We start from the raw sequence: 17,829 nt of genomic DNA, 5'->3' as shown, positions 1-17,829 counted from the left end.
TATCATAAATACTGTTATTAACCATGTGACATAACAATGGTCTTGAAATGGTGGTAAATGAGTACAAGTCACTACTCATTTGATCATTTTGAAACTGAAAGCATTTGTATTGTATGTCTTTATTTATATAGCGCCATTAATGTACATAGCGCTTCACAGTAGTAATACACGGGGTAATCTGTAAATAACAGATAATATAAATAGCAGGTCATGGGAATAAGTGCTTCAGACATAAAAGTAACATTAAGGAAGAGGAGTCCCTGCTCTGAGGAGCTTACAATCTAATTGGTAGAGGTAGGGAGAGCGTACAGAGACAGTAGGAGGGCATTCTGGTAAGTGCGTCTGCAGGGGGCCAAGCTTTATGTATCATGTGTCTAGTATTATCCACAGTGCTATTCATATGCTTCTTTAAGCAAGTGTGTCTTAAGGTGGGTCTTAAAGGTGGATCGAGAGGGTGCTAGTTGGGTATTGAGGGGAAGGGCATTCCAGAGGTGCGGGGCAGTCAGTAAAAAAGGTTTAAGGTGGGAGAAGGATTTAGATTTATTTGTCTAATGATTCAGTATTTACTGTTAGCGCCAACTCTGGAAAGTCAATTTTTTTTATACATGTATTTACATATTCCATGAACTAATAAGGTTACTGCACTCACTTCTCACCCCTTGGCTCTTCTGGAATTAGAGTGATATCAGCTTTATTCAGTAGCACTCTTACTTTAGGAGATGAATAACAGATAGCCAGCGCTCCTGTACATAACATAATGGGTCCAGAAGCAAACACAAATCTGTGACATCATCACAAGGAAAGAAGTAGAAATAGCAGTGGGCCAGACATATTACAAGAATAAATAACAATAATTGGAAAAAGAGGGTATGACTGGATTCCAAGGGATATCAAAAGACCAAGATGATACCCAAAAGTAAGATCGGAAGATGAAATTAGAAAATTTGATGGGGCGTATGGAGAAGAGAGACTTGCAACCGCAATAACACGAAGATCATTGGGGATGCCTTCATCCAACAATGTACTAACAAGGGATGAAGATGATGACAAGAGCCTGTTGGTGGCCAGTGTAGGGGGTGATGAGTGGAGGCACATACTGTACGGTGGGGGAAGGTTCTTCAATCCCGCCTGACCACTAATGAAGTGAGAGATTTGAAATTAGGAGGGATGGGAGCAGATCACCTCTTGTAAAAAAAAAAAATCATTATTCATTTCTTTTTTTAGATAATAACGCAAGTCACATTTAGTGATCTGAGTTATTATTGCTCCTCAGGATTTCCTAGGATTACCAAGGAGCATATGCAGCTCATGGGGGCAAAACTAGAACCTCGCCAGCTACAGAAGGGTGGCGAAAGCGGGAGGATGTTAATAAACACTTTAAGGGCGATGTAAATGCCTTTCTTAACACGGTTACAAACATCCTATGGGCAATAATGGATTTAATATTGATCCACATTCCATAAAAATAAAAATTGAATAAAACAAAATTGATTTAAGAGTTAAACCATTTTCATAGATTAAAATAACTCAAGCTGCTATTTTGTTGCACAAAACATGTCTGGATGGGTTAGGACTACAAAAAAATGTAAAAAGGCGCTCCTTAAAGTGATAGTTATTTATTTATAAAATGTTTTACCAGGAAGTAATACATTGAGAGTTACCTCTCGTTTTCAAGTATGTCCCGGGCAAGAGTTATGATGACAAATACATGGTTACAAATACATAGTTACATCATGTGAGCAAGATTAGTGCAATAGTGCAAAGGGTGTTATAAGGGTGGACAACTATAAGAAAAAACGTAACCACATAAAACAGTGCCAATAATGTGAATTAAATATTAAATATAAATGTGCATTTGTGCAAATATAGAATTGCATTCTAAAGGCAGCTCAAACAACCCTATACATAGAACCGTTCTGATAGTTCTTCAGTTGCAGTGTAGTCTTTAGTGAAGGGGAGCGCAGGTCCACATTGAAAAAAGAAAAAAACACATATAGTGCAATATGTAGAATCTATGATACATAGTTACATAGTAGATGAGGTTGAAAAAAGACATACGTCCATCAAGTTACATAGTTACATAGTAGATGAGGTTGAAAAAAGACTTCCGTCCATCGAGTTCAACCTATGCTATATTTAGACAACAGATATTTTATCATATATCTACACTTATTGATCCAGGGGAAGGCAAACAAAATTATGTTTACTTCCCTTCTATCCATTGCCCGTTTGATGCAAGATAAGATCTTGTTTGCCTTTGCAGCTACTGCATGACTTTGGGCACTATTGCTAAGCCTGCTGTCTACAAGCACTCTTAAATCCTTCTCCATCAAGGATTCCCTCAATTTATCCCTATTTAATTTATAATTCGCCTTTTTATTCTTGCATCCCAAATGCATAACCTTATTTTATCTGTATTAAACCTCATCTGCCATTTACCTGCCCACGTTTCCAGTCTCTCCAAGTCCTTCTGAAGAGAAATTACATCCTGCTCTGATTCTACTACCTTACACAATTTAGTATCATCAGCAAAGATGGAAACTTTGCTCTCGATGCCAACCTCAAGGTCATTAATAAACAAGTTAAAAAGCAGGGGTCCCAGTACCGATCCCTGAGGAACTCCACTCACGACTTTAGCCCAACCTGAAAAAGTTCAATTTATGACAAACCTCTGTTGTCTATCCTTCAACCATTTTTCAATCCAGGTGCATATATTTTTACTAAATCCAATTTGCTTTATTTTGTACACCAACTTCTTGTGTGGAACCGTATCAAAAGCTTTTGCAAAATCTAAGTAGACCACATCAACTGCATTACCCTGGTCTAAATTCCTACTTACCTCCTCAAAGAAACAAATAAGGTTAGTTTGGCATGATCTATCCTTCATAAATCCATGCTGACTATTACTAATAATTTTGTTTTCCATTAGGTATTCCTGAACATTATCCTGTATTAAACTTTCAAGTAGTTTCCCCACTATTGAAGTCTGGCTTACAGGTCTGTAATTCCCCGGTTGTGATCTAGCTCCCTTTTTAAATATAGGCACCACATCTGCTTTATGCCAATCTTGTGGTACTGAGCCTGTGGAAATGGAGTCCTTCAATATTAAATGTAATGGTTTGGCTATTACTGAACTTAACTCCTTGAGAACTCTTGGATGTATGCCATTGTGCCTTATTTACTTACATTTTTTCAAGCTGCCTATGAAATTCATTTTCAGTTTACCAAATTGTTCATTAATATGGAGGTTTCCTCCTGCGGCACTACAATTGAAATGGATTCTTCCCTGGTAAACACAGAGGCAAATAATTTGTTTAATACCTCTGCTTTTCCCTTATCTCCAATAATCTGCCTGCCCATCTCACACTGAAAGGGTCCTATATTTTCTTTTCTCATTTTTTTGTTATTAAGGTACTTAAAGAACTTTTTTAGGGTTGACCTTACTTTCTATTGCAAACCTTTTTTCATTATCCATTTTTGCTAATTTGATTGCCCTTTTCAAAGTTTTTGTTACATTCCTTATAATTATGATACGATGCCTTCTAATTTGAAGAATCTAAACGCCTGCCTCTTTTTTTCCATTTCCTCCACTACCTGTTTATTTAGCCACATTGGTTTTGATTTATTTCTTTTATACATATTACCCAAGGGTATACACTGATGAGTATGCTTTTCTAACAATGTTTTAAAGACTGCCCATTTATCTTCTACATTTTCCCTGAAAAGCATCATCCCGATGTATTACTTCTAGATTAGTCCTCAGTTTATTAAAATCTGCCTTTCTAAAGTTTATGGTCTTTGTTGAACCCAAGTAATCTGTTGTTTGATAATTTATTTCAAATGAGACCATGTAATGATCATTGTTACGCAAATGTTCCAGGACTTGAATATTTGCTATTACTTCTACATTGTTTGATATTCCCAAATCCAGTACTGCCCCTCTCCTGCTTGGTTCCTCAATAACTTGGGTCATATAATTATCTTTAAGCACCCCCAAAAAGCTCTTTCCTTTTGTTGTAATGTAATCTCATTGGCCCAGTCTGTCTGGATAATTAAAATCCCCCATTATGCAAACATGACCTAGTTTTGATGCCTTCTCCATTTGCAAAAGTATTTTAGCTTCCTCAATCTCACAGATATTTGGTGGTTTATAGCATATCCCTACAAACATTTTCTTTATACTTTTACCTCCACTGCTAATTTCTGTCCACAAGGTCTCTACATTTTCATCATTCCCTTCATAAACATCTTCCCTTATAATAGGTTTTAAATCCGGTTTAACATATAAGCATACTCCACCTCTTCTATTTGCGCGATCCTTCCGAAAAAGGGAATAACCCTCTAATTGAACTGTCCAGTCATGAGTTTCATCCCACCATGTTTCAGTAATGCCTATGATATCATACTGCTCCCTTGTAGCTATTAATTCAAGCTCACCCATTTTATCTGTCAGGCTTCTTGCATTAACAAGCATGCATTTAAGTTTTTTTTCAGCCTGTGTTATTTTATCTGCTCCTTCCTTTCTGCGCCAACTTGGTTTAGTCGTTAGAAGTTTTCTAGTATTATCTGTATTTACTATGAGTGTCTCACCGCTTGTCAAACTCATACTTGCCCCTATTCTACCTCCATATCCCCTTGTTTCCTCATCTATTCTATTTAATTCGTTATCTGTTTAATTCCCCTCCATCCTAGCTTAAATTCTCCTCCAACCTTTTTAACTTACATTTCCCAAACTTAATTGGGCATATCAGAGGCACTCACTCTTTCTGGTTAGAGCTAGGTATAGCGTCTGTGAACTTTATGAAGAGGGATATTCAATGGGTGGTTCAGATGGCACCCAGATAGATGATGTTGGTCCTCAGGAAAAAAATAAGCAATCTATGGTGTAGCCGGTATCTCCTATGCATTGAAATGTCTCGCGTCACGTGATTGGGACATTTCAATGCATAGGAGATACCGGCACCCCATAACGGGTCCTGTATCTCGGGAAGTAGGGAATTTCCGGATTTGAAATCAATGCGGTTCAGCTCCGGAGACCCCCTGCTACATTACTATAATATTTAAAATTAAATAACCCCCCCTCCCCCCGCGATTGCCTGTGAGAGGCGCGCAGTAGAGTGACTGATTCAGCCTATCTCTTACTGCGCGTCTATTACAGAAAGGCAGACCCCGGTAGGACTGTGCCATTATAGTCTGCCCCGGCAACACTTGTTAGGATCACGGGGTAATCTCGAAATCCATTTTGAGATTTGTTTGAATAACGGCCGCTGCATATACCAATTGGCTTCATCTGGAGTGCCTCTCCCCCATCCCCCTGCTTGTCATACAATGTGCATGGTGATGTGCACAATGTGAGTGCACATTCTAAAGTTTTTATTGGTATAAACTTGTATTTTACATACTACACCATAGATTGCTTATTTGTGTTCTGAGGACCAACATCATCTGTCTGGATGGGTTAGGAGCATTTCACAAGGAATAATTGTTGCCAGTACATCTTGCACACAAAAATAAAAAGGTTTGCATCTAATCAATACATTAATTTTCAGCGTGATTTTATTAACTTAGTTTGTTCATTAATGTGATGTACTTCTCAAAAGCCTATTGTGATCATCAGTACTGTCTTCACATGCAAAGCATTTATGAAATAATTACAGTAATAACTCTCTTTTCCTTGACAGGTTTTCCTCCTGCTAATTGGGAGCTCCATTATAGGAATGCCTTTTCACATTTTGTATCATGTCATTTTCTTCTATTTTAAGCAAAGCAAAAGTATAATGATACATCATTTTATCTTTTTAATGGACATACAACTTCTAATAGTTTTGCTTTTTTTTTACTCTCTTCTAGCTAATTTTTTACTATGGAGCCAAAGACAACTGGTGTCCTGTCCAGTATTATGAAGACATCAGAAAGGAGTTTCCGGAAGGCAACATTTGGCTTTGTGAAAAAGGAATCAGGCACGCCTTTGTCCTGGACTCTAGCAAGGAAGTAGCCTCCATGATAATACATTGGTTAAAAAAGAGATCAAGCATTTGAGCACTGTATTGCAGTCAAGTTATTTTCTACTTCTGTAACTCTTTGTGAAGTTGTAAGTCAATTTTACATGGCTCCAGCAAAGTAGATTATACAGGGACATGGTTTTTATGTCGTTTAGATATACTGTAGTTTAGGATGAATTACTGCTCTTCGGTTCTAACTTGAACACACTTGATTTCCTGCCATTGAAATGTTGGCTGAACACTAGGACCAAAAGTATCACTAGGGAGATGTGCAAATCATACATTGGGTGGAGACTTTTGAGAAGGTGAATCTAGCTGGGAAAACCAAACTAAATGAGGAAAATGAAGACGTTTGCTGCTAACTTCTATATGACATAAGTGCACAATATGTACAGTACATGATGGCCCATGTAATGTATACCTGGCGCCTTTGCCCTAATATGTGGTAATGTGGAAGATAAAAGGTTTCTTTCTTTAAAAGGTAAAACATTCCCTTTTGAACACGAGAACAAATCTATTAGAACACTTCAACTGGCCTCGTAAGCTTTATGTTTTAAGGTAATAAATTGTAAGAAACGTTCCCTGCACTTATCTGGATCACTCTGGGTGGTAAGGATTTTGGACAGTAACATTACAGAACACGCAGTAAACTTGCTGGGATAGGAACTGGGTGGCCATCATTATTTATGAGGAGCCTGAATACTATTATATAGACATGCCCTGCTTAATTAAAAAAAGGTTGTTATCTTAGGTTAATTCACTTGTATTGTAGAATTCAGCAATTATTAGGCTCCATCCCCTGAAATAATTATGCTGCTGCATGAATCGGTATAAAGAATGACAGAGTTCCAACGATGTAAAGTTTCTACTCCAAATAGTTGATTTCTGTCAGCAGTGTTACAGCTGTTGACGCCCACTCTGGGTCACTAATGTACCCCAAACGTCTCGAAACAATGGGAAAAGGCTCTCCTGTTTTTCAGCTCAGCAAAACGCAATTTTAAAAAAAATGTAGACGTCCAACTTGAAACGAGAAAGGTTTTGTTACGGTCTGTTTCTGCAAACTAATGAAGAAGTAGTAGTAATGAAGAAGTAATAAAAAGCATTTACCAAGTGGCCTCATTTGGAAGTCCACTCATCCTTGATGTTACCGCCTTACATAATATGAACCTCCTGATTATAGTGTAGAAAAAAAACTCAAAAATAGGAGCGCATGAAATGAAACCAGAAGAAGCCCAAATTAATACATATACTTTATATCATGAAAAGAAAATACTTCATATAAACACACATGTACCAGAAACATATAAATCAAACCTGTCTAAAATGACACTAATAGATATTACATAAGGAGCCCAAGCAACGTGGTGTAAACACCCTAAATCACGTATCCTAGTTATAACAGGAAGGGAGAAGGTGCTGGGATTGCTGGATGGAAAAAAACAGACCTTAAGCACTCTATTTCTCCCATGTACTCCTCGTGGAATAGCTGGGCTCAGGCAGCAACACAATCAGACCGTTGTCACGGCCGTGCGTCGCTGCGTAATGATCACCAACGCATTTCGTGTCACATGACACTTCATCAGGGGCAGTATAGTTATAGTATTGAAACCCTTTTATTTCCATATTCTGCATACAGTTGCATTGGCTTTTTTAGAACCACATTTATCCACAATTCAGCTTTATATCCCACGAACATATTGTTGTTTCTCTTTGGAAATGATGGAAGTTTTATGGGCTTGATAAATTAGCAACTGCTTTACATGTACATTACAAGAGGAGTTCACAGCACAGTAAGTCTCTATTATAACATAATTACTTGCTGCCTTTTATTCCCTCTTACTCAATATTCCATTGCAACATTTCTTACTGGTGGTATTTAAAAAACGACTAGTAAATCTCTTTGCTTTCTGCTGAATACCTTCTTATGATTATCAGATGTTTCAACTTTAAGGCTAATCAGAATTTTATGGACCAATTTATTACTTCCTCTTAGAAGCTAGCTGTACCAGGCATTTTACCAGGACCCCAAGCAATGTCTCCAAACAATACACCACGTCCTTTAGCAAGATTAGGTTTTTACATTTTAATTAATTGGGTTTAATTTAATGAGAATAATGTACATTTCAGCTCCGTTTGCATCACTAAATGTATTACACAGTTTTGTTGTCAGTGTGTTCTTTTAACTGTGTCATGTTTATAGCATGTGGAGCGTGTCTTTAACTTGTTACTGATTTGCACTTCATGTAGAATTACATGTCGAGTAGCCTGGTTCTTTCTAGGGAGAAACATTTGTTTGTCATACAAGCCTCAATTGTCTTGGTGTGTTCGTTCCTCCTCCAGAGATCGTTATGCTATGTCACAGTTCATGGTAATTACAGTGCATTTCTGATATTGTTGCTCCAAGCAACAAGTCCTCTACTTGGAACTTAAACAACTATCCCATAGAGAGAGAATTTCTGAAAGAACACGCAGTGTTTCTGCAGCACATGTTGATAGCACAACGAATAATACTGAACAAATTTGAAGCAGACTGGTCCGTTTAATTGATTGCGTGGAACAATCCTTGCACCTCATCAATACATATTTAATTAAGTATAATCCAAGTCTTACAGGCACAAATATACATCAGGAGACGTGAAGGTCTGGTGGGCTCCACTTAATGCTGCAGTCCAGATAGGACCTAATTGACCTAATGGTGCTGATATACTGTATGTAATTCCAGCTATAACACTGATATGTTTAGTAAGTTACAACTAGGTATTTGATGTTCTTTTTTTAATAATCAGATATGTACAGTACAGGTGTTTTTAATCATTTCATTGGGATAGAAGGTGTGGCTCAGTGAGTAAAGACACTGACTGGCACTGAGAGTTTGAAGCATGGGAACCTAATTCAATTCCCGGAGTCGGCTCCTTGTGAATACTGTGCAAGTCACTTTATCTCTCTGTTGCCTCAGGCACCAAAAACAGATTGTAAGCTCCACGGGGCAGGGACCTGTGCCTAGAAAATGTCTCTGTAAAGCGCTACGTAAAACTAGCAGCGCTATGCAAGATCAAACAATAATTATTATCATTTTTGAAAGTCTGCTCATTTTTCTAAATTTGCATGTACAATGTGCATGGTGGGGGAATGTCCTATATTTGCTCCCCTACATATAAAATGATCAACTGGAAAGGCAGGGATACAGCATAAATAAAGATAGGGCAACCTACTATAGAATTCAGGTTACAATGTTAACACTGATATGTTTATTTGCTGTACACTGTACAAAGGAGGGTTTTTATCACTTTTTTACCCACCATAACTTATTTAATGTGTGCGTGAAACCTTTCCTAGCTTCATATTGCAAAGCCAGTATAACCAGCCTTACACTGATGAGACCCAGAAAGTTGAAATATCTGACTTGAGTAGGGTCACTGGCTATGCATTTCTTTAACCCAGGCTCTGCTGAAAAGCCGTGTAATGTGGCAGGCATAAGCTTATAGGGGTCCATGTTAAAATGGATAAGAAGCAAAAGGTGACACTGTGTGCTCATTTGCATGTCATTTCCCAGAATCCCTAGCTGCAATGGAAGCACTGTATGCTAGGAGATAATGGTGAAAAGCAGCAGGGTTGCAGACCTGTCTGAGACATGTGAATGTGCTCACATGGGATATTTTTATTGGCTGTACCACATTATCAAACAGTTCTAGAATAAGTAATTTTAAAATACTTATGATTGCGTAAGTCTTTTATTTTTTTTCTAATAGCATGAATTAGTTTTAGCCTATTAAAATAAAAATGGGCTTTAGTTCAGATTGGTCCTTTGTGTGATGACACCTTTAACACTTTTGCAATCACAGTGGGTAGCAGCACATAGCACTGCACTGCAATGCGTTACTGCCCTCTCTGATGCTGCACTACACATGTTACTATTGTATGCCTGATTTGTATTAAACCTGAAGAAGGGATTTCCATGAAATGTTGTGCTTTATGTCTGCATCATTAAAAAGACTTTAAGTGTCTATTTGACTTTTGTCACCGAGTTTCTGAGTGCCACACAATACTGTTCACTACTAATCCTTAGTACCCCTTAGTGGTCAGCAAGTCATGGGTTGCCCACGACTCACTGGCCACCCGAGCTAGTTATACATCATCTTCATTGTGTAAAAGGTTTAGATGACACATTTGAAGCACAGATTCCAGGTTGGTATAGCTTATCTTGCCTATTTGTATGCCGAGTAATGACCAATATAGAAATTGTGCACACATGTTGCCGCAGCCCTATAACGCCAGGTGTTTGACAACAATCAAAATGAGGAACCATAAGAGCATTAAAATGTTTTCTTCCCTTGTATTTTTTATATTATTATTATTAGAATAATAGTATCTAGCAGAGAATACAAGGGAAGAATACATTTTAACGCTCTTACGGTTCCTCATGTTGATGGTAGTCACCTGGCATTATAGGGCTACGGCAACACTTGTACACAGTAGTAGGGAATCTTCACATACAGGAAAGATAATGGAGCGTATTCATGAAAACTACGATATTGCCAATATAAATTCATCAGAGACCAGAATACAATTTGAGGCGATACAAATCTGGCATTTTCGCCCAATCAGTGCCTATTTAAGAGATAAGAGATCAACGAGAAGAGAGACCTGGACTAATTTTTAAGTAGGCCCATTATCTGAAAGTGAACAAATAAAAGTGCCCAACTAAATTATAACCATAAAGTGATAAGACCAATCATTGGTGATAATTACCCAAACAGCACCATGAGTGTTTTAACACACAATGACAAATTAAAAGGTATACATAACCGTGTATTATATCAAAGGCGTCTGCAGCTGATGGTATTGGAGGGTGGCTCAGCACCCTCAATGCACTAAATGGAATTTTTTAAATTAAAAAAGAATATACAAAAAATGTTTTTCTGCAAGTCTGCATATAAAATGTGCTTATCGCATTGAACAAATCCCGTTTTAGAACTAGATCAAAGCGTGACGCTACCTAAAACAGGAACAGACGTTATGTTCCCTGAGTTAACATGGGATCATTAATGCTAATTATTTGCAAAAACATCTGTACTAAATCTCATTAGCATCAGCTTAACATCACGTAGCATAAAGTTGTGTTCTCATCCAATAATGTGACCTTAACTTATCTGCAAGTTTGCATTCAAAATGTGCTTATCGCACGGAATTGCAGAGCAATTGAACAAATCATGTTTTAAGAACTGGAGCCACAAAGCGTGACGCTACCTAAAACAGGAAAGGAAGTTATGTTCCCTGAGTTAACATGGTATCCCTAAAGCAAAAACAACATCTGCACTTTATCTCATTAGCATCAGCTTAGCATCACGTTATTGTAGCATAAAGTTGCGTTATCATCCAATAATGTGACATTAAGTACATCTTGGCATTACTCAGATCCAGGCCCTGAAATAGGGCTTTAGCTTGAGTTGGGAAAGAGAGGCCAGGAGAGGGAAATTACACCTGGAAATAATGTGATGCTATTTAAATAATGCCTCGCTGTGGTGTAACACCCATCCAGATGCTGTCAAAGCCCTATTTTAGGCAGAAGAGTAACGCCAAGTTTAGCAATGACAACTAATGTAATTTTATGTCCCCATGTTATCCTTAACAGACTTTAGTGGATAGACAATTTGTTTGTATATCATTTGCTTGTCATTATTACTAATGTCCATTATAGTTTCCGCTATGCTCTTTGCTGGAGTTCTTTACATGACTTAACATTACAGTGGCGGCCGCCTTTAGTCTCCTGCGGCCGCCACCGCGGGATTTTTAAACGTGCGGGCAGACCCGGGCTTTTTTTCTTTAGTTTCGGCGCCGCGGGCGCTTTCAATGTTCAGCGCCATTAGCACTGAACGGGAGATGCGGCTGGCGCGCGGCCAAGAGATGCAGCTGTCGCGCGGCCAAGTTCGGCTGTAAAAGCAAACAGCCCCGAATAATTACGGTGATGTTGGAGATTTAAGGGGGCCGTGACAGTATGTTATCGTCCTTTGAAGACACAAAAAAGGAAAAGTAGAGACTCCATGGATTTTATAAATGCAATAATTTATTGAAGTCAAATAAAGTGTCCAACGTTTCGACTGTCACGGCAGCCTTTGCCAAGGAGCGGCATGTGTCTGGACCATAAGGGTCCACTCTTTATAGTCTGTGCAATAAATCATAGTCCAGGTGATTTAACTAATAGTCCAGGTACATCCCATAATCTGTGTCAGGTGTATTGAATCATCTCTTCATTGTAATCACTTGAATAGCTGCAGAATCAAAGTGCCGCCCCTTGTGTCCTATTTGCAGTGTGTCAAAGCTTCATGTCATCCTATCCTGTTACCGCGAGAGTCTGAGGCCATCTTATGTTTCTTAATCCGTTTGTGGTCAAATGCGCAAGTGCAGAGGGACATCCCACTATCACGAGTGTCAGACGTCATCTTCTCTGTGCTTGTGGCGTATTGACTGCGCATGTGCAGCAGAGCCTCCTATATCCACGAGAAACCGGCGACATCATCAATTCTTAGTACTACACAGTAGAAATGACCAATCAGGTTTAGGGACGCCATCATTGAGCTCCATGGGAACCCGTTGTCCTTCCGAAAGTTTCTGGATATATGTCAATAGTAGTCAAATCGCTTAAGTATTCATTTATTTAAGTATGGGTGTGGTTCATCAGTGCATCCATGTGTGAACATGTGAAAATGGAGGAGGAAGAACACCATAAGTTAGAATTTCACAGAATGAGATTCAAATTATCTACTCATACGCCAAATGTGATATAAAAATAAAATAAAGCTTTAAATCCACTAAATAGAAACCATGAAATGTCAAATTAATTCTCAACACCGTGAAGAAGAGATAAAAATACCTGAGGGGTAAATAAGTCAACTAAACATATGGATTGACTGCACTTGTGGATCCACAACCTCTGAGGAAGCCGAACTGGAAAGTAGGTGAAATGTGTAGGGTTTTTGGCCCTCTGAAAACTCCGTAGCTGGTGAGGAAGAATCCAGTCCCTCGTAAGCCACCGTACCCTGCTGCGCGCGCAGACGCGGAACTTCCGACAGCCGCCATTGAACAATGTGGATCGCAGTATCCTGGTGGCAAACGGGGACCTACACTGTGACTCTTCCAGTTCCAGAGGCAGTCCCAGAGTGGCGAGAGTGTGCCCTTAAAGCACTTATTGTGATTTCTTTTTCGGGAGAATGTGAGTGTGTCCGTCCCCCTTTAAATCAAATTATTTGTGCATTAAAACTGTATTATGCTATGTACTCCTCTTGTATTCCTTAAGAGAGAGTCACACATGATCAGACCATTTCTCTGCAGACCTATGTGAGTGATTTGTTCACTTAATCAGAATCACACCACTTTTATTGGGTTAATCTTGGTTTGAGTTTTTAGTTTGTCAACACTCTTGCAGATCAGATATGTCATAAATTTATAAAAGCAAGTACACAACATACTCACATTCTTTACATGAATAAAATGCAAAATGATGAATGAGAATGGTTTGGAGATGGCGCTGGAAAAATTTCCTTGGCTTCTGTGTCTTTCTGTTCCCTGTTGGATTCGAGCTGGTCAGGGCTTCCCTTCACTGATAAACCTCATGAGCTACCTTCGCAGTTTCCTCAGCGTCTGACGTCAGTCTCAGGATTTCATTTACATCACTTCCGGTTGACTGGAATTGCGTCACTACCGGATTTCATTCTGCTCTGCTCGTCTCTGCACTCAACGCTCTAGCTCCTGCCTTCCCACAGCTTGAAAGGCTCTACGCGTTTCGCAGTTACCACTGCTTCTTCAGGAGAAAGTACCTCCCCCCAGTGTCTTGCTATATATAGTGTAGTTCTAATTAGTTAGCTACTGGCATGTGGGAATGATAAGTACTTGAGCAATACTAATTGTGCAAAATAGCAGGTTCTTACATGATTACATCTGGCACTGCATACAAGTTTATACAGTAAAATATAAAATACAATGTTTATTACAAATAAAAATAAATATAAATAACATATAAACCATCTTTATATGAATAAACTGGCAACATATTTGGAAGAAAATAGTAACGGACGTAATAAATGCTGACTATACAAGAATGTATTATATAACTAAACATAATTGGAACAATTTCTTAATAAATTCAGAACTCCCCTGGCATAGGGATGAGATAGAGACAAAAGAGATAATATTAGAGAGACAGAAATTATAATATTAGTGAAAACTATATTTTTAAGTCAGAAAAATTATGGTAATAAAAGTTACTTAGAGAGAACATATGTGACCCATGATCTACATGCTGTTAAATAGCTTAGATACATTGATAACACAAAATTCACATAAGAAGAAGTTTTTATAAGCCAAGCAGAAATGTTAAAGAAAAGGTTCATAGAAAGAGTCCCACAGACTATCATACAAAGTGCTAAATATGGAAGGGATAATAAAGTGACAGCTTGTACAGGAAGCTTGGGTTAAGGAATTCATGTTAATAGCTTTGTTACACAAGTTGTGTAATGCAACATGTGAAAGCTCTGGGGAAACATCCATGTCTTGAATAGATAGAAGCTAGAAGTCACACTCTGTGCTAAATTGCATGTCGTTTCTCAGAATCCATGTCTGCGGTTTCACCACTGTATGATAATTGGGTGAATGGAGAAGATTTGACGCTGCACTCTAGGGTTCCTCGTCTTCACTTTACTTTGTATAGTGACGGGTATTAATCACTTTTTAAGCCTCCAAAATGTCGTGATTCTTGTTTTAAACTATTATCAGTTTCACAATGGAGAATCTGTACCAAAACTAACAAGTTTAAAAGGATAAATGGTGTGTTTTATTCTGCATTTCCTCTATGTTGGCTTTTCAGGACAGACTATGCATAGCAATCTAATATGTGATGCACTCAATATGCTCACTTGCATAACATTACCCAGAATCCTTGTCTACAGGTTAGCCTTTGTATGATAACAGGTTGAATAGCAGGATTGGGGGACATGTGGAAGGCATGCAGATATGCTCAAGGCATGGGACTCCTGAACCAGACATCCTCCCTCCCCCAAGATGTGGGACATGGAGCCCTTGTGCCCACATCCCCACCAACAGCTTACTGAACTTTAGGAAAAAATACAACCCAGAGGTACTGGGGTATAGAACCATTTAATTATGATCTTTTAGGCATTTTTTAGGAATCTTACAGAAATCGAGGATGAAGCAGTTATTTCCCACAATCTATTCCAATCCACTATTGAGATACTTGCGTTAACTTCTATTTCCAATGACTAGAAAAAGTTTGGTTTCAGATTAGTGTCTGTCTCTGTCAAAATGTTGTAAATGGCAAAATGAGTATCCTGTGAATCCAAGTTATAAAAATATTGTCTCAAACGGAGTAGTCTGTCTAAGAATGGATTTTTTTTCTGCTCAACTTGTGTAAATTACCATGCCTCTATCTCTAACCAATTGTATTTGCGTTTGAAATGACTAAATGGCAACATAGTGTCCATGAATAACAAATCTGAAAATCGTTTAATCTTAGCCTCCCTCCATCATTTATAAATCTGGCACCGACATGCCAGGAACAAACGTTGGACTATATAATACTGGTTTTAGGGGCAGGGGAACGTAGTCAAACCTTAACTGATTGCCACCTTGTCCCAGACTGGTCAGACATTGCTATTGATGATTTCCCACTACACCGGGCCTGCAAGATTTGTTTAACCAGGCCAAGAAATCTGCTGCATACTGTAGCTCTTTTTCAACCACTACCAAAAGCTTGTTCCTACCGGTCGAGTGCCGGTCCATCAAAGTAGTAATTTGAAATGCTTCATAGTAGTTTGTATAGTCTGGAGCGCTCAAACCGCCCGAAATCATTTGTCTACAATGGATTGAGGTCTTAATTCAAGCCTTCTTATTTTGCCAAATGAATATATTCGTAAATGTTTGCAGGCGTTTCAAATATTTCGAATCTAGTTTGATAAGAATTGTTTCAAAATAAAACAGGATCCTCGACAAAATATTAATCTTCATTGCATTAATTCTACCTAAACCAGAAATGGTTACATAGTTACATAGTAGATGAGGTTGAAAAAAGACATACGTCCAGCAAGTTCAACCTATGCTAGTTTATTCCATACAGATCGATCCTTTATAATGTAGTAGTGGGACACCATTTTCACGGAAGAGGTACCCCACATGGGGGAGAGATATTTATACCTAAATATTTAATTGCTTTATAGTTCCATTTAAATGGAAACCTGTTTTTAAAGTCGTCATCAATTCAGAGGATATTGAGATGTTCAAAGCCATAGATGTCGAATAATTTAAAAATTCGAGATATAACTAAAAGTGTACATTTCTCATAGGTAGGGATGTGACAGTGAGCACAGCAGTAAAAATCAGACTGGAGGCAGGTGCAACGCCGAAAACCTTTATTGCGGCATATAAGCCAAAAATGTTAAAAACACATGAGGAGAATCCTCTGACGCGTTTCGTCCACAGAGGGATTTTATCAAAGTGATTCTAGATCACAGAACCACGCTATATATAGCCCCCTCACTCGCGCGCAGGTACACCGCAACTCACCTCTAATCCTGAGTAGCACCTGGTGTAAACCGACGCCAGTCCCATCCAAAGGGAGAGCGTCGTGCACCTGCGGCTATAACTGTTACGTGCCAGAAATGGGTCACAGTCACTGTGTGACATAAGATCATGTCAGTATTAAGAAGGGGATTTGGATCCTGCTCATATTATATACTATAAGGATTTGATTTTCCACAGCATTACCAGTATTAGAGCACACAATTAGGGATCATCCCTCACCCACCTTACATTTCTCATAGAAATTGCATGACATTTTTGCGGTCGCTTTATAACGCCAGTCATTTGGAGTTTGAGGACTAGAATAAAATTGAGAAAACTTGCACGCATTAAAATGTGTATTATTTTAAACGGTTACAGGTCAATAACTTTCCAATTAAATATAATGCATATTTTTTTGGTGATAATACACGTGAGGGGGAATATAAGAGGTTAAAAAAAAACTCTCACTCTAGCAAACCAAGGAAACCACACCCTAGTTTGCCAGTCTGCTAGCTGATTGGAAAGGGGATGTTTAAAAGGCAGGCAGCAGACTTCCTGATATCTCCCTCTGCTCTCAATATGTGAGGAAACAGGTTCCAGAGCACCTTTCTGTGGGAGAGCCCAGACTCCCATTCTGTTGCTAGAGACTAAGGACTTTCTGTTATTTTGTTGATGTATGCTATTTACTTTGAACTGTTCGTTCTATTCCTTTGAACGTGTACTGCAACCTGCTTTCTCTTGTGAGAGAAATAAAGGACTTTCATTGCAGGAATGTGGTGTGTGAGCTACTTTCAGACCCTTTTGATTGGATACGAATGGATATATTTGGGCTCTCACGTGTGCTTTATCCTTTCTTAATGAGTGGATTCAGTTATATTTTATCATTAGATATTTACATTTTGTATTTGTTTTTTTATTCCTGTCCATCCATATCAATATATTGTTAGTATACAAATTATTAACTACTCTTATAGATTGTTATATCTTTATTATATTTTCTAAAAAAACAACTTTTTGTTGAAATATTATAGATGACATTCTTATGTTATTGTCTTTATCTAGACTTGAGTAATGTTTTCTATGTTGTATTTTACCATCAGCTGACCTTTGCAGCCAATCAAATGGCAGCAAAGGGCGCAAAATGGTATGCATTTAAGTGTGTTCTGCAATAATATTCCTTCACTTTGATTAAGTGCACCCGCACGAGAAGCGTAGGTGCATTTCATCTGCCATTCTTCTAAGAGCTTGCAATTAAATC

General features: G+C 38.3%; 1 protein-coding gene across 1 annotated transcript in view; it reads left to right on the top strand.

The window, feature by feature from the left end:
- Nucleotides 1-8,160, top strand: part of LDAH (lipid droplet associated hydrolase) — a 268,312-nt gene extending 260,152 nt beyond the window's left edge. The window contains exon 7 of the mRNA XM_075598447.1: nt 5,851-8,160. Coding sequence (XP_075454562.1) covers nt 5,851-6,039 — 189 coding nt within the window. The 3' untranslated portion in view covers nt 6,040-8,160. The remainder of the gene's footprint in view (nt 1-5,850) is intronic.
- Nucleotides 8,161-17,829: the final 9,669 nt, after the last annotated feature.

Source organism: Ascaphus truei, chromosome 4, assembly GCF_040206685.1.
Source record: "Ascaphus truei isolate aAscTru1 chromosome 4, aAscTru1.hap1, whole genome shotgun sequence".
Classification (NCBI taxonomy): Eukaryota; Metazoa; Chordata; class Amphibia; order Anura; family Ascaphidae; genus Ascaphus; species Ascaphus truei.
This window is presented reverse-complemented; position numbering and strand designations above follow the sequence as displayed.